At 36.0% G+C, this 22,800-nt stretch overlaps 1 protein-coding gene across 3 annotated transcripts; it reads left to right on the forward strand.

Annotated features, from left to right (window-relative positions):
• Window positions 1-97: 97 nt before the first annotated feature.
• Window positions 98-22,095, forward strand: tbc1d2 (TBC1 domain family, member 2). Of its 3 annotated transcripts, none has more exons than XM_048175639.1 (14): window positions 98-487; window positions 1,911-2,350; window positions 3,195-3,327; window positions 11,140-11,263; window positions 12,438-12,547; window positions 12,629-12,831; window positions 12,930-13,313; window positions 15,222-15,332; window positions 16,320-16,492; window positions 16,865-17,365; window positions 17,649-17,769; window positions 19,568-19,753; window positions 19,914-20,035; window positions 21,185-22,095. In XM_048175639.1, exons 2-14 carry the CDS (start codon window positions 1,919-1,921, stop codon window positions 21,384-21,386), a joined length of 2,802 nt encoding a protein of 933 aa, XP_048031596.1. In that variant the 5' UTR covers window positions 98-487; window positions 1,911-1,918; the 3' UTR covers window positions 21,387-22,095. The 3 variants fall into 3 exon arrangements, with proteins under 3 accessions (XP_048031596.1, XP_048031595.1, XP_048031597.1); XM_048175638.1 differs by having other exon boundaries at window positions 102-487; window positions 1,919-2,350; window positions 21,185-22,094; XM_048175640.1 differs by lacking the exons at window positions 98-487; window positions 1,911-2,350; window positions 3,195-3,327 and adding an exon at window positions 9,167-9,357.
• The last annotated feature ends 705 nt before the right edge of the window (window positions 22,096-22,800 follow it).

Genomic DNA, 22,800 nt, shown 5'->3' on the forward strand with positions numbered 1-22,800 from the left:
ACCGAGAAAAAAACACTACCGAAAAGGCGGTTTGTGAACCTCTTTAACTGATTCTTTGAAAATATGAAAAGATCCGACCAAAGGGATTCGTTCACTTGTCGGACATAGTTAGGGGGGAATTTATATATTTTATTTTATGTACAAAATATGTTTTGTGTACAAAACGCCCTGACTATTAAAACAAGATTTAGTCAAGGTTTATCCGACAGATAAATGGTATGCACATACATTTGAAACGAGCAGTGTTTCAAAACTATGAAGACGATTACATTCATGACACGCCTGCCTAAAGACGTCCGCAATACTACCCAAATTTACATATTCCTGAAATGTGACATTTCCTGATTTCCTTTCTGCTGGGACTCTGTGAGGAATATGAATCATTCAAGAAGGAAGTGTAGCAGTGTGTGAGTTGTTTATAGTGCTATATAGACGCGCCCTGGACAAACACATGGACTAAAGAACCTTTAAGCTTTTTAAAAACAAGGTAGGCTATGTGATTATTACCAACTGCTGTTGTGTGTTTTGTTTCAGTTTATTTATCACAACTGGCACCGCGAACAGTGCGTGCGTTTGACTGCAGGTGTTGACTAAATGACTTTAAAATACAGAGAATGGTTAGCCTACCTATTTTATTTATTGTTTCATTAATAACATTAACTAACATTATATAATGTTTAACAGTCCGTTAATGTTCATTAAAATAATTTGAAATGCCATGCAGCTTACAATTACTACACTTTCTATTTGAACGTAGGCTATGTGGTGTAATGACATAAAGTATAATGTTTGTTAATGAATTATTAATAAAGTTTACTTTAAACAATTAACTGTATATAAATGCCTGTGATATTTAATTGTGAAACCTTTCTGGAAACTGAAATGAGATAGCCTAGCTGTGTACTGTGCAATGCGTTTGAAAGTGGTATTTGCATGCCATATAATGTAGGCTATAGTTCTCCATTTTTTTTTTTTTTTTTTTCTAAGTAGGATAAGATGGGGTAAGATGTCCCAAGATGACCTTAATATTTTTCTCTTGACCATATATATATAAAAATTTGTAAGATTTAGTTTAGTCCAAATAGTTTTAAAGTTAATTGCTCTAATTTTGTGTCTCTGGAAAATAGTGATCTGTGATATGTTGAATATCAAAGGGTTTTTTTTATTTTATTTTTTTATTATTATTATTAATGGGGTGATATGTGGACACATTAATGTTTTTTTTTATTATTATTATTTGTGGAGTAAGATATTGTATTTATTTTGAAGTAAAACGATTTCTAATTAATGGGGTTGCTATTATTAAATTCCATGCTTAGATGTACATAATTTCAGACATCTTTGAAAATAATTAAAACCTATAGGCTAATTTAGTTAAATCATTCAATTTAAATTCAGTGTTGCTATTATGACATATCTTCAGTTAAAATATTGGCAGTTAAACATATATATATATATATATATATATATATATATATATATATATATATATATATATATATATATATATCATAGAATCAAGTAAACTTTCAAATGAATCTCTTTTACTGGGATTTTGCTTTGTATCTCATTAGCTATTCACTTTTTCAACTAAATTGTCAAATCACAATTTTAAACAGAATAGCTGATTTAGTATGTAACATTAATGACTTATATATGATATATATAATATTGCCTGATATATCAACATCCTGCACATACTAAGATTCTATTTAAATATGTTTCATTTTTATAATAAATACACATTGTTCTTAAGCATCTTCCACCATCTTTCCCTAATATTGATAGTTGTTTATTTAGTGTATTAGTAATAGTATAGTATACATATATTTTACTGAAGCTATGCTGATGGACATAATTTAATTACTCTGAGAATTTTTTTTCTGATGTCACTTATTCTCTTTGTTGAGATAACCAGATGGAGACCAAGGGAAACTCCAGCACTCCACCTCCACCAGACTTGCACAAATCTCCAGCAGATGAGTGTGTGGGCGCTGAGGAGCCCCAACAGCAGAGTTTGGGCCGGTCAGATGGGTCACATGATAAAATGGACATCAATATCCATGCTGCTCAGTCTGATGGGACCTCTGCCACCTTCAGAAGGACACCCACTCAGTCCGGCACTAAACTATGTGGCTACCTCAACAAGCAGGGTGGACCTCTCAAAGCCTGGAAGTCCCGCTGGTTTGCCTACGAGGAGAAGAGCTGCCAGCTGTTTTACTACCGCATGGCACAGGATATCAATCCTCTGGGAAAGGTGGATCTGTCTCGTGCCACGTTCAGTTACCCATTGCAGGGAGAGGAGGGAACCTTTCATATACAGACACCAGAGCGCACTTTCATTCTCAAGGTAATGTTATCACATGGTTTGGTTTGAAATAACAGGCTTCCATGAACTGTGATTTTTGAAGCAAAAAAAACCCCGTAAGCTGCTTGGGATGGGATTAATGAGAAGAATATGGCAACTATACCGGGAAAAAAATTTAATTATATTGGAGGGAATATGTGCCTCATGGTTGTGATTGTGAAATTATTAATAAAAAAATGACAATGTGACTTTCATGTGTTTTATCTTCTGCTAAATATGAAATCTTATAGGTTAAAGACCTGGGAATGTCCATAAAACTTCTATTGGACTAAAATGAAAGAAAAAAACAAAAGTGAAACCAAGTTTTCTAATGACAATTCATGATATAATATAAAAGTTTCTAAAGGTCAGTTGCTGTTCAAAAAACAAGCTTCAGGCATTTAAATGGGGGAGGAATATAAAGCTTACTTATTCTTTTTTTTTTCCTTCCTTCTTTCCATTTCTTTCTTTCTTGTCTCCAAAAAGCTTGTTGTTATCAGTAGGGTCAGACAGTCTTTACTTTAAAAGGGCACACTGATCACATGATTGCACTTCATATTACAATGCATCACATACTTGAGTATCAACAGTGCTGAAATTAGGTCAGAGAGTACACATTTTGATAAAGTGTATTCTGAACAGAACATTTTTCTTAATTTTTAAAATAAGGCCACCCTGAATATTAAATATGTGGGACTTCTTAAATGGTCTCTCCTCCTCATTTGATTGATTAACATTGGGGTTAAGTATGGAGGAATAACAGCCGAGCATGTTGATTAAGACAACAATGCTTTAGAAATCTTCCTCAATAGTGACCTGGTGTTTTCAAACATCATTCTGTTTTCAGGCAGCTAACAGAGATGCGCAGATGTACTGGTTGCAACAGCTACAGATGAAACGTGCGTTATACAGGGAGCAGCAAGCCGAACGCCAGTCCATGCCAAAACCAGTGGAAAGCACGCCATCAGCAAACTGCCCTGGTAAGAGTTTGAACTCTTCAGCTTAGTAATACAAGACCTTGAGAAAGACAATACGAAACCTAGCATTCCTCACATGAAAACTAAATAGCACTTACTGCACTTTGGAAATTGCAGTTTATGAAATATGATCTGAGGGTGAATGTCCTTCGTTTTTTTCTAGGGAAAGTTCAGTTTGGCTAGTCATGTGATAAGTTAATAGAAAGTGAAAGATCAACTAACGCAGTCAGAACTTGAGGATTATTCTTGAATGCTTGGAATCTGTGCTCCAAAATAATGTTTTAACTGACTGTTTTTATCACCGGAGGAGTTTCTTCACCTTCAAACTATAAATTCTTTATTCAGATGATAATCTGGGTATTATATGTTACTATATATAATATATATATATATATATCCAGGCCATTGTTACCAAACAATGTTACTAAACCATTGGCCCTGAGCATGAATACAGAGCAGAGAGGAAGAAAAGCCAAGGATAAAGGGGGGAAAGCACAAGATTAGCTCAAATGGGGCAGCTGGAAGCAACAAATCAGATAGCATGTTACTCAGCTGGCTGCATTGTTTTAGTTTAGTCATCCATGTTCTTTAGCCCAAGGGGGAGGTTGCAAGTTGCAACACAGTCTGATATTTTATTTGTAGAATGTTCACCAGGACTCATACAGTCTCCAACTATGTTTCTGCGTGTATTGTCTAGCAGATTTACTCATTCTATCTATTGCAGCAGCTGGGTGTGACAGAAAAGGAAATGTCAAGACTGGTAATCATCTGCAAACTTTAAATGTTTAGTAATTCTGGGAAAGGGTGGGATGAATGTCGATATCCATCTTATTCACCATGTCGCAGGACAGCTGTGCAACTTAGCATCGCATATCAGTGCTGCATAGCACTTAGGTAACAATCTGGGGTTAGAACTGAACACAAAATGACTGCTGAGCTCAGTTCCCCTTGCGCACTTAACCCAAGAAGAGGCATTTAAATTACTGTGCAAAAAGCCATTATCCACTCTCATCTATTGAAAAAAAAACCTTTTCTATTACATAATGCTTTCACAGATCAGTAATTTAAGTAGGCAACATGACACAAGAAGTATATATAGAAGTCTATATATACTTATTATAAATTATTATCAGAAACATTAGTACATCTTGAGTTACAAAAATATAGAGCTGTGTGAAAACCACTGTGACAGACTTCTGCTGAACATATTCACATGCAAATTATCTTTTTTGAATAAATGCTGGAGTGTTGTTATTGTTAACTAAAACTATTTAATTTGCGTTTATTGAAATGAAGCAGAAATACTATAAAATATACCCTAATCTTTATGTGACATATAAAATGACCAAAGCACATAACAAAATATATTAAATTAAATGAAAACTGAAAATATAAGAATAAAAGCTCATTCAAAACATGGTCTAACTTTTTATTAAGTGTTTTTAATTACTATGTACAAACCCGATTCCAAAAATGTTGGGACACTGTACAAATTGTGAATAAAAAGAGAATGCAATAATTTACAAATCTCATAAACTTATATTTTATTCACAATAGAATATAGATAATATATCAAATGTTGAAAGTGGGACATTTTGAAATGTCATGCCAAATATTGGCTCATTTTGGATTTCATGAGAGCTACACATTCCAAAAAAGTTGGGACAGGTAGCAATAAGAGGCTGGAAAAGTTAAGTGTACATATAAGGAACAACTGGAGGACCAATTTGCAACTTATTAGGTCAATTGGCAACATGATTGGGTATAAAAAGAGCCTCTCAGAGTGACAGTGTCTCTCAGAAGTCAAGATGGGCAGAGGATCACCAACTCCCCCAATGCTGTGAGAAAAATTGCAAAGAGTTTGAAGTTATCATCATCTACAGTGCATAATATCATCCAAAGATTCAGAGAATCTGGAACAATCTCTGTGCGTAAGGGTCAAGGCCGGAAAACCATACTGGATGCCCGTGATCTTCGGGCCCTTAGACGACACTGTATCACATACAGAAATGCTACTGTAATGGAAATCACAACATGGGCTCAGGAATACTTCCAGAAAACATTGTCTGTGAACACAATCCACCGTGCCATTTGCCGTTGCCGGCTCATTTAAAATGGACTGTGGCAAAGTAGAAAACTGTTCTGTGGTCAGACGAATCAAAATTTGAAGTTCTTTTTGGAAAACTGGGACGCCATGTCATCCGGACTAAAGAGGACAAGGACAACCCAAGTTGTTATCAGCGCTCAGTTCAGAAGCCTGCATCTCTGATGGTATGGGGTTGCATGAGTGCGTGTGGCATGGGCAGCTTAGACATCTGGAAAGGCACCATCAATGCTGAAAGGTATATCCAAGTTCTAGAACAACATATGCTCCCATCCAGAAGTCGTCTCTTTCAGGGAAGACCTTGCATTTTCCAACATGACAATGCCAGACCACATACTGCATCAATTACAACATCATGGCTGCGTAGAAGAAGGATCCGGGTACTGAAATGGCCAGCCTGCAGTCCAGGGGCCGTATTCACAAAACATTTTATCTTACTACTAAGAGTTCTCCTAAATAGCAGTAAAAGTTCTTAGCTAAGAGTTTTCTCTTAAAACCTATTCACAAAGCTGCTGAGACAAACTTTTACTAAGGAATAGACTGAAGTCTTAAACTAAGAGTAAGGGCGGGGTTGACCTCATTGCTATGGAGTATACACACAGTGATTGGCTGGTGGGGTCAGTGATTTAATCATAGAAATATTGTAGAATGAGGTGTCATGTTTCCATATTAAAATAAAGGTTTTAAAATACAAATGTTGCCCTATTCAAATAAAGATTTTTTAATAAAAATGTTGCCATAGTCAAAATAAAATGTTGCCATATTGTTGCCATAAAGGTTTTAAAAAATAGGCTAAGTGTCACTAATTAAACTAGTATATACAGTTAATTGTCCGCCTCTTGGATGTCTGCATCTTAAAAGAATGCAGAATTCAAGTGACAAATTATGTTTTATAAACAAAGTTTGGGAAAAACACATTCAAACGATCTTTCTAATCAGCTTGAGAGATCTCTCCGCCACCCCGCTCCTCACTCTCGGCTGGGGATACGGGGAGAACTTTGGGTTTGGGCTAAATTCTAAGCTCGGAGGCCTCGATCTCCACAGCACACCAAATATATATTTGTATATCATGTGTAAGTGTGAACTCATAAAAACCATTGCCACAGGTAATCAGACAATATTTATTTATTTGTTAAAGATTTATTTTTGGCGTCTCATCATAGATTAAAATCTATAAATAAAAATGTATTGCATTTATGAAGAAAAGGTTCAGCACCCAAGGCTCTATCGCTATTGCCTCAATGGTGTAGACTACAGTGTCTTTGGGTGGATTAGGACTGTTTGTGATTTGGTCTTAGGGACTTAGGAGTCCTCTTGAATACTCCTAACGTTTCACAAACTTAGGAGCTAGTTTTAGCGCTAAAATGCTTTGTGAAATACTCTTAGAGCAAAAAATTAGGACTCCTAAAATTAGGACTGACACGCCCATTATTTTTAAGAGTTTCTCCTAAATCGGCAAGTTAGGATCTACTTTTAGCCTTAAGATGTTTTGTGAATACAGCCCCAGATCTTTCACCCATAGAAAACATTTGGTGCATCATAAAGAGGAAGATGCGACAAAGAAGACCTAAGACAGTTGAGCAACTAGAAGCCTGTATTAGACAAGAATGGGACAACATTCCTATTCCTAAACTTGAGCAACTTGTCTCCTCAGTCCCCAGACGTTTGCAGACTGTTATAAAAAGAAAAGGGGATGCCACACAGTGGTAAACATGGCCTTGTCCCAACTTTTTTGAGATGTGTTGATGCATGAAATTAAAAGTCAACTTATTTTTCCCTTAAAATGATACATTTTCTCAGTTTAAACATTTGATATGTCATCTATGTTGTATGAGAACACAGCTTAAATAGACAAATGCTGCGTTCACGCCACCTAGTATTTACCGGAATCTTGAAATGACAACACCTGACGTTATATATTTTCTGACCTGTTCACATCCTTTTGGTCCTTGAACTGGGAATTATGCGTTTCCATTGCACCACTATCAACACCTAAATGAATCTACATGGTACATGTGGGAGCTTTCAGAAAACTAAGGCTGCGTGAACGCACCTAAAGACAAACAAGCTAATGAACCACAGGTGGAAACAATCAGGCATGATGAGAATAATAATATAGTTCATGTGAGAATGTCAATGAACAAGAGGCTGGTGATCGTGACAGTGTACATACGTTTTTACATCATACCTCTATTTAAAAAAATTAATTTCTGTAGTTACATCTATAAATATGCTGTTGACCCTTCCTTTACCCCTTAACCCAGCCTTAAACCTAACCAGACCACCAAACCAGTCCAAACTAAAACTCAGTGGCAGCAAAAGTGTTTTGCAATACAACATGAACACAATAAGTACATTGTACCTAACTTTTTTATGTAAGTACTGTACATAATATTTAAAGATCCCTAATATAAACTGTGACCCAAAAAATTAATAAACTATACAATAGTATATAAATAATACTAAAATAACACTGGTCTGCTGCAAATGTCCCACAAAGTAACTGCAAGTTTGCTTTAAAAAGTTTTTGAAAGGGTTTGAGGCAAAAGAAACGGAATGCTTACATAAGATGTTATGTAAAAAACTATTTTTTTTTCAGTAGAAAATATGTTATTGTAAGGGATAATTTAAGTTATTTGTTTGGGTTTGTTTGGGTTTACATGTGTTTAGTTCTGTTTGCTGTGTTTCTGTTAGTTAGAATGGTTTCTCGTTGTTTGAATATTATTTGCAGTTGTTGTTTATTTCATAGATTGGCTTGTCTGTTTATTTAAGCTCTGGGTTTCTTTCCGTTCATCGTCAGGTATCGTCGTGTGTATAGCGGTTATTTGGTTTTCATAGTGTTCTTAATGTTTTGAGTTTTGTTAAAAAAAGATCCACACCTCAGCGAAAAGATCCTTTTTCACCTTTATTGGCAGCAGTAATTTGATATAAAATTGCTTTCTAATGTATATCTGCTATATGCAGATGACTGGATATTGCAAATTGCTCCCAGTCTCTTCTAATTTACCTTGCATAAATAACGTTACATTATTTACAGGAATCCAAATAGGGTTGGGCTTGTCGTTGTGCTAGAAGCACTTGCATACCTTTTACACAGACAACCCCTTCCAACCACAAGCTCTGGTATTCAGGCATTAGGAAACAGCTGTTGGATGAGTCAAATGCAGGAAATGAGAATGTAAATGCCTGATCAGCTGAATCTGTAGAAAATCTGAAATATTGCTCCACCAGGCAAATATAGGCTAAAAGTATTATCAGAGACAGAATTCATATTTTTTGTTTTACTCTGTGTTAGCTAGTGGTTAGCATATTGATCTTTCATACTGATTGAGCATTCCTCTTTTCCGCATGATTGGCCCGGGCCAGTAACCGGCCAGACTTGCCGATTCCGAGCTGGTCTGTTTTGTTGCTAGCAGCACAGGCAATAACGACAGTTGAGCGTTCTTGCTCTCTTCTCTCCGACGGTGAAGTGACACACACCCAACTCTCACTCACTCGTCTCATTCGCTCCGGTTAAATAGTGATTGTATTGCGCATAACTCTACTAATTCCTGCAGGTTTCGGGCTCAGAACACTGATCTATTTAAAGGGGTCATATAATGCCACTTTTACAAGATGTAAGTCTCTGGTGTCCCCAGAGTGTGTATATGAAGTTTTAGCTCAAAATGCCTGTTAAATTTGTCACTTTTTGAGGGTGAGCAAAAAGGCTCCATTTTTGTGTGTGTCCCTTTAAATGCAAATGAGCTGCTGTTCCCAAGAAGAGGTCGGAGTTCCAAGAGTTCCTGTTAGCAGCTCCAATTACCTCAGGCAGACTCACTGAAAATGTTAGAAACTGTTCAGCCTTTTATGCTCAAACCGGAGTTGGACAATGATGGAGAGACTCAGGAAGAAGTGACAACATGTAGAATGCAACAGGATGTTTCTGAATGGTTAGTTGATGAATTTATGTATCTGATGTGGAGTTAACTATCTTAAAGTCATGATAATCTATAAATCACAGAGCCAGAGAATATATGCTGCATGAAGACAGAACAAGTATAGTTTAGTTTAATTATGGTTATATTATGGCATATTATGGCATTTGTGTTACATATTGTATTGCAATAACATGGCCTCACCCCTTTGTTGCGTGTTCTCGGGGGCAGGGTTTATGTAAATTTTAGGATTAGTGATGTCACTAACCCAGGAAGAAGCTTGTTGTAGTCCCTACCAGCCGTTTGTTGTAGTCCTTAAACAGAGAATTCTTTAAAAGAAAATATCTCCCTTTGCATTCAACTTTGAGCGTCGTAACTATACAGATGATGTTTATGCTTAAACAGCAACATTACACACTAATTAAGTTAAAAAAGTGAAAGCATAATGAACCACCCCTTTAAAGGTGATAGAGAGGATTTTTTCGTCGACTGAGAATCCAAAGACTGTTACTGAGTTTTTGAAATGAGGGCATGCGTAAGAACAATCCCCCTCCTTCACAGCTCATTTCAAAGGAACGCCTCCCAAAACTCATGCACGAGTATTGGAACACGAGTGTTTACTACCGGAATTCGCTGTGTCGTGTTTTTTGGATTCATTATGTCGGACTCACCGCAGGTAACTCATAATCTGCAGTTGTTACTCCTGTCTCCTGACAAAAACATTGCATGCGGCGCCTGTGGAGTGTGGAAAGTTACTGGAGCGCGCACGTCTCTCACAAGGAACGTCATGGCAGTGATTGACAAGCCAGAGGGCCAATCGTTTACGCGATGATCGCGTAAACGATTGGCTGATGTTTTTAAGGCCCTACCTCGTGCACAGATGATGTATATTAATATTATTACTTTCAGTGCACCTAATAAATAGTCTTTTATCAGTTCGTGAAGACAGTTTCAAGTAATATTGCAAAAATGTATAAAACAAAACATCCTCTTTAGCACCTTTAAGTGGTGGGCACAAGCCACCTCTCAGTCTCAACCAGCTTGTGAGTTGCAAGTAGGCTACCAAAATGACTGGCTTACTGGGCTTAAACATAAAGTAGATTTTTGTTTTTATATGCTGTCAAGTTCTTTGAAAGAAAATCGGAATTGGTAAAAATCAGTATCGGCAGGTCACACAAAAAAATCGGAATTGGCCAAGAAAATTGCAATCAGTGCATCTCTACTTTAAACAGCACTTCAGTGACTAGCAGGAATTTCAGGCATGCTGAGACATGTACTTCACCCTGTGATAATAAACACACAAAACAATACAACATTGTGTGCTTGTGCCATTAAAAGAACTAGGTGGAGCAAGACTGAACAGAACATCACGATCAGAGGTTCCATAAAGACATGAAGCAACATAACTGTTTTCAACAGTTGGTAATAATAAGAAATGTGTCTTAAGCACCAAAATCAACAAATTAGAATGATTTCTGAAGGATCATGTGACACTGAAGACTGGAGTAATGCTGAAAATTCAGCTTTGAAATCACATGAATAAATTATATTTTAAAATATATTAGAATAGAAAAAAGATATTATAAATTGTAATAATATTTAACAATATTACCGTTTTTACTGTTTTTTGATCAAATAAATGCAGCATTGGTGAGCTTAAGAGACTTCTTTCAAAAACATGAAAAAAGGTTTTTCTTACAAAACAAGTAAGAAACAAGTCTCATTATCTGAAAGCATCTAGTTATACTGGACTATCAGATGTATTTAATGCAACGGGTTTTGCTTTCTTTTACACAGCTGACTTCTTGCCCGTGGTGAAGACGCCTTCTGGTCTGGTTGGTGAAGAAGCTGCCAGTCTACCTGCACCAGGATTAAAAAGCCCCCTCAATATGTCAATCAAACATCCGCTAATTGAGCTACAGTGAGTACATGTACTTATTGTTTTTTTTCTCTGTCTCACAAAATGGACACTGGCATCATGGCATATTTCTAGAGTAAAATGAAAATTAGGTAATGCTGGAAATTTGCGTCAGCACCTACCTATTGCAAAAAAAATGTCTGTGTTATCCAAATTTCTCTAGAATTATTATTTTGGGGAAGTTTGACTCTTACTCTGTCACACCACATACATATACACCCTGACATTTTATGTGTATGAGAGTGACCAAGCTGTCTTATGAGGGGTTCTCACATTAGACAACATAAGAAAAGATGATAATAAATGAAATGATAATAAAATATTTATTATTTATTTACAAATAAATAAAATGAAAAGAAAAATGTTAATGCACCATATAAAAATCACAAATAGTTCACAACTTCGTAAACAGCAATTTAAAAAATAAAAAATATAAGTAAAATAAGTACAATAAAGTAAAAAATAAGATTAAACATCTAAATAATTAAATTATTATTAATATTAATATTATAAAAGGTAAACCTAGAAAATTAAGCTTGTTTTGTAGGGATTGCACCATATAGTCTGTCTGATATAAGATTAGGAAGTGGTTGTAGTTTCACATCTGTCTCAGTGAGGAAGTGGGAAGTTGCTTCTATTTCTGAATAAAACACATCATCACAAACACTGTTTCATCATCATCTGCAATGACAAAAATCATTCAAGTGATTATATAATAGACACAAAAAGAGGCATCGCATTTACTATTGCTCATACTTATGACTGATTAGTTCCAATATCAATCCTAAGTCTTGCACCAACTGTGCTATGGATGTGATCTAAATCATGATGTTTGTGCTTTTACTTTTTTAAAGTGATTGGACTTACAATTTTCACCTGATGGTTAATAAAAATGGGCAATGAATCCCTTCAGACTTTAATTGGAGGGACCCAGCCATATCTAGAAACTCCAGTGGGCTCTGTTGATTTGATCCAGTAAACAACCACCTAACAAACACCTAACATCCATGTAACCACTCAGAACACTTAGAACTCCTTAGCAACCACATAGCAATGCCCTAGAAACCATCCACAACAAACATGGCTTCATGTTGCAACTTTTACACTGGCTTTTTTCTTGCAAAAATTTAGTTATTATTGTCATTTCTTCAGAGGTGTCTTTGTGATTGATTTACAGGAACACAATGCACAGTTTCCGTAACCGGCAGTCACAGGAAATTAGACAAAGTGTTTTCCATATTGACGACCCAAATGTCAACCAAAAAACACTCTCATCTAAGACATCCAGTAAGCGCTGCCACTTTCTCACCAGAAAAATAATAAACAATTGTTTTAAATGTAAATGCTCATAGCCACCTTCCTCTTTAGCTTTAGCAGTCCCCACATCCGGTCCTTCTCAAACCCCAGAATCCCCTGCTAATGCCAAGTGTGAGGACCTGCAAAAAAATCGTCTATCCACAGTGTCACAAAACAGGAAGGGTTACAAAGAAAAGTTCAAACCTCTGGACCTAGACACATCTCGACTTCAACATGAAAAACTTTCCCTGGCTGAAGAGGTCAAAGCACAGAAGGTAAAGTGAGGACAATAACCACCACTTCACATTCATCTTCCTTCTGGATTATTTATTACTCATATAATCAACTAAAACCTGCATTTTCATGTTTTCAGGAGTTGGTGTCGCTGCTACATAAAGTGCTGGAAGATGCTCAGCTGGAGAAACGTACATGTGCTCAGTTTCTAGCTGCAGAGGGAGAGCAGGAGCGCTTGGAGCTCCTCAGACACGGTGAACGGCGTGCGGCCGAACTGCGAGACCATCTGGAGTCCCTGCAGCAGGAGAACGAGAGCCTACGGAGGGATCTGAACCAGAGGGACTCCCATATTGCTGAACTCCAAGAGAGTGTCAAGCTCTTGATGAATAAGAACCAGGCCAAACAGGAAGTGATATTGAAGCTTTCTGAGAAGTTAGCAGCCTGTGGGGAAGACCAGCATTACACCAATGGGCTGGAAACTGAGACCTTCAAACAGCTGACACTGGAGAATGAGCATTTGAAAGTGAGAAAATAAAGCATTTTACAATATCTATCTATCTATCTATATATATATATATATATATATATATATATATATATATATATATATATATATATATATATATACTGACGTTTAAAAGTTTGGTATCGGTAAGTTGTTTTTTTTTTTAATGTTTTTAAAAGAAATCTCTTATGCTTACAAAGGCTGCATTTATTTGATTAAAAATACAAAAAAAAAAAAATCAGTAATATTGTGAAATATTATTACAGTTTAAACCTAACCTAGCCCTAACTGTTTTCTATTTAAATATATTTTAAAATGTAATTTATTCCTATGATGCAAAGTTTTTCAGCATCATTACTCCAGTCTTTAGTGTCACATGATCCTTCAGATATTGTTCTAATATGCTGATTTGCTGCTCAAGAAACATTTCTTCTTATTATCAATGTTGAAAATAGTTGTGTAAAAATTTCAGGATCCTTTGATGAATAGAAAGTGCAAAAGAACAGCATTTATCTGAAAAAGAAAGCTTTTGTAACATTATACACTACCGTTCAAAAGTTTGGGGTCAGTAAGAAAATTTTTAATATATACTTATATTCAGCAAGGATGCATTAAATTGATCAAAAGTGACAGTAAATACATTTATAATGTTACAAAAGATTCTATTTCAAATAAATGCTGTTATTTTAAACTTTTTATTCATCAAAGAATCCTGAAAAAAAATGTACAGTGTACATACTGTAATTCACATTATTTTTTGTTGTTTGTCAGAAAGAATAAGGAATATCTATCATTCAACAGTTTTAATTTTTCTGTCTTGTTTTGCAATCATGACTTAGACTACCATTCAAAATGTTGGGGTCAGTAAGATTATTAAGAAATTAATACTTTTATTCACCAAGGATGCATTAAATGTATCAATAGTGACAGTAAAGACTTTTACATGGATGCAAAAATTCTGTTCTGTTCTGCTGTACTTTATATTCAGCAAAGAGTCATATAAGGATCATGTGACACTGAAGACTGGAGTAATGATGCAGTAAATATGGCTTTGCTAACACAGGAATAAATTACATTTTAAAATTCAAACAGAAAACAGTTATTTCAAGTTGTAATATTTGACAATATTACCATTTTTACTGTATTTTTGATCAAATTAATACAGCCTTGGTAAGAAGAGACTTCTTTCAAAAACTTTTTTTAAAAATCTTACCAACACTAAACTTTTGAAAGATAGTGTGTGTACACATTGTAAGTGTTTTCAAAAAAAAAACTTAAAATGTGCATTATTTATGAAGTGTATTTGCATTATATGTCGATTCTGAAATGACTGTGCCAAGCAGGGACGTGCACAGGAATTTTGAGGGGCAGTTGCTCTGACCTAAAAAAAAATTTTTTATTTTTATTTCAGTTGACGACGATGTTTTTTCCCACCTAGTTTTCGTTTTTTCGTTCGTTTTCTCGTTCGTTTTCGTTAACGATTATAACCTTACTCACCTTTCCGACAACGTTAAGTCGTCTCACCCGACAACCGCGACAATCTCCTTCTAGTGCCGCTCATGCAGGCTCAGCTCAGGTGCCGGTCGCGTGCAGCGCTGCAGCCACGTAAACAGAGTTTGCCCTTCCCCTACTGACTTTCACTTTCGGACGGGTGGCTGAATATGGAAGTGAATGAGGCTTTGCGATTTTTTTTATTTTTTATTTTTTTTATTTTTTTTTTATCTAGGCCTACGTGAAATTCTGCATCCATTGTACGATTTTTTAATTTATTTTTTTCCACCTCGGAAGGGCAACGCCAACGTGAGTCGAGAAGGGCATATGGGCAGTTGCCCGGGCAACCTGAGCAACCCCCCTGTGCACGTCCCTGGTGCCAAGCATGATTACAGCTCTGTTGGAAACACAATCATGATCATATCTCTATTTCAGGATGATTTGAAAGCATATAAAACCCAGAACCAGTACCTAAACTCTGAGATCTACCAGCTGACGACGCTTTGGAGAAAAAGTTCAGAACAGGAGCAAAGTCTGATAGTTAAGGTGAATTTTTTTCTGTCAAGGTTTCTTGCACCAAAACAAGCATGTACTTGTTGCTGCACTTTAAAGACATCTTTACCCTTCATTCTGCTTAGCTAACCTCTTCATCTGAACACTCAATAAGGCATTTATGAACTGAGAGATTTGTGTTTTGAAAGTTAGAGTGCTTATACAACTTTAAAGGGAAATTCCATTTTTAGAATAGGAACCTAGTTGGGGATAAACAGTTTAGGACCCTTGAAACCAGATATGTTGAATAAAGACCCGGAGTCAAAGTTTAAAATAATTAATAAATTGAAGAAAATTTTAATGAAGAATAGTTTGCAGTTTCATCAGCAGAAGCCAGCTTCAAGTCTCACAAGGAGTTCGTAGGCCGCTCTGCGTACATTCACATTTCCACAACAATTATACTCTAACAGAGTCAACTAACTACGTCATTACTTCAGGTTGAATGATTCTGATTGGCTAAGAAAAATAGACAAGATTAGAAACTTTCCACACGTGGACAGATAGTAAGAAGCATATCTCCCTTTGTCACAGGTGATGACAAGGGGGACCCTGGATTTAGGTACCGGATGTCCTTTTGGGGTCATGACATGGTGTCTGCTGGTCTCAAGCAGAATGCCAGTTGTCCAGTACAAAGGGACCTGCACAAAACACTTAGCGCACATACACGATTCACATCTTCTTCAAGGCTGAAGTTGATCTGAGATCTGCTCTGAGCAGGAAACTTTCCCAAAACATACTGATAACAGTAAGAGGTACAGAGGAAAATAGATGCTTTAACATACATTGAAGAAGTCATTCAAATATTTTAACAGAAATATAAATGTTGATTAATAACTTAAAAGATATATATTGAAGCGGCAGTGGATTCCAGAATCCACCCCTTCAACCTTATGGCATGATTGTTTGAAAAAAAAAAAAGATGGTAAATGTCACAAAAAAGTTTGAAACAAGATTTACGTAGCTTTACTTTGTGTGTATTAGTGTGCTGTTTTAGAGGCCAATAACTGTCAGATGGAAAGCAGATACCTGGGAATCCTCCAGAAACTCCTGGAGAGTGAGGAATTGAATCCGGAGCAGAGGGAAGCAATCAAGAAGGTGATTAAAGATGCAGTTCAGGCAGACCTGAACACAGTCATCAAACTAAACCCCATCAGGTAAACACTGTCCCATCAGTTCACCCACAATTCATTTACTCACCCTGTTCATATCTACTTTGGAGATCTCAATTCTCATTTACACTTGCACACATTCATTTGGAATAGTAAACCATTCCAGACTTAATTTTTGGATGGAAATAAATGACTTAGGTTCATTGACATTCTGAGATTTATAAAGAAATAGATCAGTTGTTGCTTAGATAAGGCCCCTACTAAAAGAATGTAGAAGAAGAATGTAGAGCTTCAAAGAAATCTTGTTTATTAGGAAGAATAGGGTAAATCATAGAACAGTTTACCATATAAATGTTTGTCAAAGTTCTGTTTATGTTGAAAAAAAAAAAAAAAATCACAATTCCCAACATTCCACAGTGATTACGATGAATATGGATTTAAGATCGCAATAGACTACAAAGTTGAGGACCTGAAGCTCCTTTCTAAGATCCAGGCCCTGGAGATCCGATCCCAAAACCTGCTGAATCACGAGGAATGCGATGGGCCGCTGTTGGCTCGTTGCGCTCAGCTCCTGTTCGGACGTCCTGAAGCTGAACTGTCTTCATCAACAGAAATGAAGCGTCTACTCCGGACAGGCTTACCACGAGAGTACCGCGTGAAGTTTTGGCGTTTTATGATACAGATTAGAACCAAGTCAGTAAGGGAGCGTCATCCCAACCGCTATCAGGATCTTTGCGAGAACAGCAGAACCTCACCGCACCTGGTGCCCAGACAGATCCAGCTGGACCTGGATCGTACGTTGACCTCCAATCAACACTTTTCCCCTCCTTCAAGCCCCATGATTCAAAAGCTGGAGAGAGTTCTTCAAGCGTTCTCATGGCAAAACCCCACCATCGGCTACGTGCAGGGACTCAACAGGTAATTACAATCAAAGTAATAACAAGAATTTATGTCAAAGTTAAAGTTAAACTTCCAACAAACTATTCAGTACCAACATCATGCTGACCTTATATAGACCATTTCATGTGATATACTGACATCTAGTGGTCATTTGTTGATCAACAACTTGCTTAAGAAGGTGCCTTACAGGCTCATAGGATTAGGGGTGAGTTTACTGTAGGGCCATGACACTTATGTGCAAAAAAAAAAAAAAGACAAGAAAAGAAAAGAACACAAAAAACATCTGTGCCACTGTGTGCAGACTGGCGGCCATTGCTCTGCTGGTACTACAGGATGAGGAAGATGCCTTCTGGTGCCTGGTAGTGATTGTGGAGTACATCATGCCTCGCAATTACTACACCAAAGACCTGCTGGGCTGTCAGGTGAGAACTTAAAAATTGCAAATATTTTGCATAAAGGGTTAGTTCACCCAAAAATGAAATTTCAGTCATTGATTACTCACCCTCATGTCGTTCCACACCAGTAAGACCTTTGTTCATCTTCGGACCACAAATTAAGATATTTTTTGATGAAATCCGAAATGTATATGACTCGTCCATAGACAGCAATATAATCAACACTTTCAAGGTCGAGAAAGGTACTAAAGACATTGTTAAAACAGTCGACGTGACTACAGTGGTTTATCTTAATTTTATGAAGCACCACTGCGACGAGAATACTATTTGTGTGCAAAAACAAACATCTTTATTCAACAATCTCTTCCCTTCCCTCTCATTATCCTTACTCAGTTGCCGCAGTAAGCACAGTGAAGGTTTCCGTGTTTATGTCCAATGCCGGCTCGGTATTGGCCGACGCTGTTCACGTGAGGTGCACGACGCATGCATGTGATGCTGACGCAGGAGCCAGCCAAAAATGAGTACGAGAACATATGAGAATGGCACAAAAGAGAAGATATTGTTGAATAAAGTTATTTTTGTTTTGTTTTTATGCACAAAAAGTATTCTCATCGCTTCATAAAATTAACCACTGCAGTCACGTTGACTATTTTAATGATGTATTTAGTATCTTTCTGGACCTTGAAAGTGTTGATTATATTGCTGTCTATGGACAAGTCATATACCTCTCAGATTTCATCAAAAATATCTTAATTTGTGTTCCTAAGATGAATGAAGGTCTTACAGGTGTGGAACGACATGAGGGTGAGTAATTAATGACAGAATTTAAATTTTGGGGTGAACTAACCCTTTAATCTTAAAATACGTTTTTTATATTTTACTTTAATACTTAATCCTAAAACTTGCTGCTTATAGTCAGGATTAATTTTTGATTTTCAATCCGACTATAAATATATAAACCGACAACATTGTACACTACTGTGTAATAGTTTGGTGTTGGTAAGACTTTTTTAAAAATGTTTTTTGAATGAAGTTTCTTATGTAAAATCAGTAATATTCTGCAATGTTTTCTTTAATGTAAGTTATTCCTGTGATGCAAAGCTGATTTCTCAGCATCATTACTCCAGTCTTCCGTGTCACATGATCCTTCAGAAATCATTCTAATATGCTTTTCTAGTTTAATATATTTTAAACTGTAATTTATTCTTGTGGTGGCAAAGCTGAATATGCTGATTTGGTGCTTAGGAAACATTTATTATCAGTGTTGAAAACAGTTGCTGCTTAATATTTTTGTGGAAACAGTGATACATTTTTTCCGGTTTCATGAATGAATAGAAAGTCCAAAAGAACAGCATTTTAAAATATTTTTTGTAACAATATAAAAATATTTAGGGCCAATTTTTGGAGCCCTAAAGGGACTTTTGATAAAAGAAAAATATAAACACTTTCATGTGCTCACGAGAAACTCTTCACGGCACAGAGGGATTTTTTCGTGCCCGCGTTTTAATTTCCATTTATGTACACTCTACAAATGTCCTTTGTGTGTCACTGCAATTTTACTATGAAGAAAACAAGAGTATGGATACACATGAATTAATAAAGCTGTATTTGCTCATAATTTGGCTTTCATTAGAGCAGAATAGGCATAGGGCAGTATAATATCACAGCCTTATGTCTGCTTTAAAGTATCCTCTGTGACAGCCGAGAAATGGGCTGTTTTGAGTGGAAATGTATATTCCTCAAGCTCTAAGTGGCTCTAAATCTTCATTTTACTGTCTCTCTCTCTCACACACTTCTTCCAACTTTCTTCTTCTCATCTCTCCAGGCCGACCAGCGAGTACTAAAGGACCTCATGTCCGAGAAACTGCCTCGACTCACAGCCCATCTGGAAGCCCTAAAAGTAGACGTATCACTCATCACTGTTGAATGGTTCCTGGTGCTGTTCGTTGAGAGTTTGCCTACTCGCATACTGTTTAAAGTATGGGACGCCTTCCTGTATGAGGGCATCAAGGTACCTTGGATCTATGACAGAGCATTCTGGGAAATGGTGTATAGATCAATACTGGGTTCTCTTGAATTACTGAACAGATTACAAACAAATAATAGTTTGATGTTTCTGAATATTTTGCATTAGTTTTGTGGGCTAAATCCCCCTTTCATCTTTTTCATAGGTGATATTCCGATATGCACTGGCTCTTTTCAAATACAAAGAGGAAGACATCTTAAAAATTCAAGACAGTGCCGAAATGTACCAGTATCTCCGCATCTTCCCTAACACCATTGCTGATGGAAGGTAAGATGAAGGATAGAAAAGAAAGTACTATAAACTGAGTGTGTATAAAAAAAGTAAGAGTAACATATAATATAGATAGATAGTAATATTTTCTGTAGTTGATGCATTCTAAAAGGTATTAAAGTATTATACAATGAATGTATTCATCAAGTCTTATACTATACCATATAACATTATTCATGGTTACATCTTCAAGGATGAATTATATCACAGGACATACCATTACATTTGGTGTGTATCGTGTTTTAATGCATTTTTTGTCTTTAAACGTGTAGGCTAGTATTATAATGTATTATTTATGGAAAAAACACAATGGACAATGTGTATTTTATGGCACTGTGAATAGCTCTATGACATTTTAATACCCATAAAATGCATTTTTTTACACACTTGAGAGTTAAATTATTCATAATTATTGATATGCAAACATAAGATCTATAAAAAATCTTTATGAATGCATCATATCATATTTTATTCTTTTTAAATTGTACTTTAAATGGTATATATTAGTAATAATAGTGTATATTAATAAATCTATATGTATACTTGTACCTAAAACAGGGTTATTATAGTTAACTAAAACCATAAAAAACATTTCTTGCTTAAAATTAACTGAAATATAAAAAAAATATAGAAAACTTATTTTATTCCAGCTAGTTGCCAAGGCAGCATTTCAAAATTTCATTTTAACTTCATGTACTAAAATAACTAGGATTAAAACTGAAATAATTAACAAAAACTATATATAAAGAATTTTTTTTTTTAAAAAATCACTTTTTCTCTTCCATTTAATTTCAAAGGAGCTCCTGGTATTGTAGACAGTGTAGCTATTTACGCCACAGTCAGACATCATCCCCATATATATAATTCATTGAGCCATAGTAAAACAAAGCAGCCTGCATCTGTCTGAGCAGCAGCCATGCAAATACAAACAGAATATGGGTCAGATGTCTCTGTGGTGTGGCTATTTTTAACACACGCCCGATAGTATGCGTGCCTGCCGTGCACCTGCTCATTCCTGCTTTTAGCGCATATATGGCATGGTTTCAAAAACAAAGAAGAGAACCTTGCTTGGGCACAGTCTTTTCCAAACCACAGGCAGTAGTTTTCTTAGATATAATCAATATACCTCATCTTCCTTTTCCACAGGAAGCTGACAAGCATTGCCTTCAATGACATGAACCCACTGCCCATGAAGCTGCTATGGAACCGTCGTGGCGTGCATCTGGAACGTCTCCACGCTGAGATTAAAGAGCTGGAGAACTTACAGAAAGCATACAAAGCTGAAAACGTCCAGTGCAAAGACAAAGAGCTGGACACCCTTGCTAGTGAAGATGAAGAGGAGGTATAGAAGAGTCAAACATAAGCTCTTGATGCATGTGCAAAAGCCTTGAATGCTTGAACAAGAAACACTAAATAAAAAGAACTCATCATTTACTCGCCCTCATTTTGTTCCAAACTCATATGGCCATTCTTTTCCATTTTAGTAAAACTGAATGGAGATTCTGTCCAAACACCATATAAGTAGTCATAAAAGTATACAACTCATGCACTATATTCCAAGTCTTCCGAAGTCATCTAATAGGTTATATGAGGAACAAACCAAAAAAAGGTTGGTTCATGTCGAAAGGTCTTTATCACTGGTCCTGAAAGCTGTCTGTCAGGGTGTGGGGTAGGGTTAGAGGTTGTTTCGGTTGTAGCAATTCACCTTTCGGCACACCCATTACTCTGACCTGCAGCTATCCCTGTTTTGAAAATCTTGCCCTCTACCTCTCAACTACTTCTTGGTGCTTTTATCAGGATGACGAAGGCGAGTAAATGATGATTTGATTTTGCGTAAGACAATGCACAAATGGTTTAAACAAAAGGATACATTTTTACAGTAGGTGCAGCAGAAAGCTGCACTGACCTCAGTATTGGGCATGTTGTATTTGCAGGCCCTATGTATTTGCAGAGATGCGTATATGCATCTATGCTACTGTTCAAATGATTCAGGTCAAAAAGATTTTTTTATCTATGTTTTTATTTAAATCAGCAAGATGGATGCATTAAATTGATCAAAAGTGACAGTAAAGAGTTTTACTTTGTTACAAATATTTCTATTTAAAATAAATGCTGTTTTTTTATTTTCTATTCCTCAAAGATTCAAAGAATTTAACATTAATAAATGTTTCTTGAACAGCAAATTAGAATGATTTCTGAAGGATCATGTGACACTGAAGACTGGCGTAACGATGTTGAAAATTCAGCTTTGCATCCACAGGAATAAATTACATTTTATAATATATTAAAATAGAAAACAGTTATATTCTATTGTAATATTTCACAATATTACCGTTTTATTGTATTTTTGATCAAATAAATGCAGCCTCGGTGAGCATAAGAGACTTCTTTCATTAAAACATCTTATGACACCATAACTTTTGAACAGTAGCATGTATGTAACCCCCTCAGTAAAGATTTTTTTTTAAATTTGAAATGTTTTTTTTTATGATTTTGTACTGCACTACTACTATATTTAACACATGAATGCATATATTATCAGCCTCATGCACAGTTTAGAAAATCAATAAGATATTGTTCTAAAACCATGCACATAATAAATATAAAACTTTAAAACTCCAGTTTTTCTTCATATTTGGTGAAAATCCAGTGTAAAATCTGTCTGAACAGCTGACACTGAAGAAACATTGTCATTTTTTCCCCATTTTATTACTTTAAAAAACAGGATACATATGAAATCATAAATATAAAAATCAAACAAA

Source organism: Megalobrama amblycephala, linkage group LG23 (genome assembly GCF_018812025.1).
Source record: "Megalobrama amblycephala isolate DHTTF-2021 linkage group LG23, ASM1881202v1, whole genome shotgun sequence".
Lineage (NCBI taxonomy): Eukaryota > Metazoa > Chordata > Actinopteri > Cypriniformes > Xenocyprididae > Megalobrama > Megalobrama amblycephala.

Coding starts and splice junctions, on each gene's coding strand:
- tbc1d2 (XM_048175639.1), top strand. CDS start 1,919: ATGGAGACCAAGGGAAACTCCAGCACTCCACCTCCACCAGACTTGCAC. Junction 12,832..12,929: donor AAGAGGTCAAAGCACAGAAG/GTAAAGTGAGGA, acceptor TCATGTTTTCAG/GAGTTGGTGTCGCTGCTACA. Junction 15,333..16,319: donor AGCAAAGTCTGATAGTTAAG/GTGAATTTTTTT, acceptor TGTGTGTATTAG/TGTGCTGTTTTAGAGGCCAA.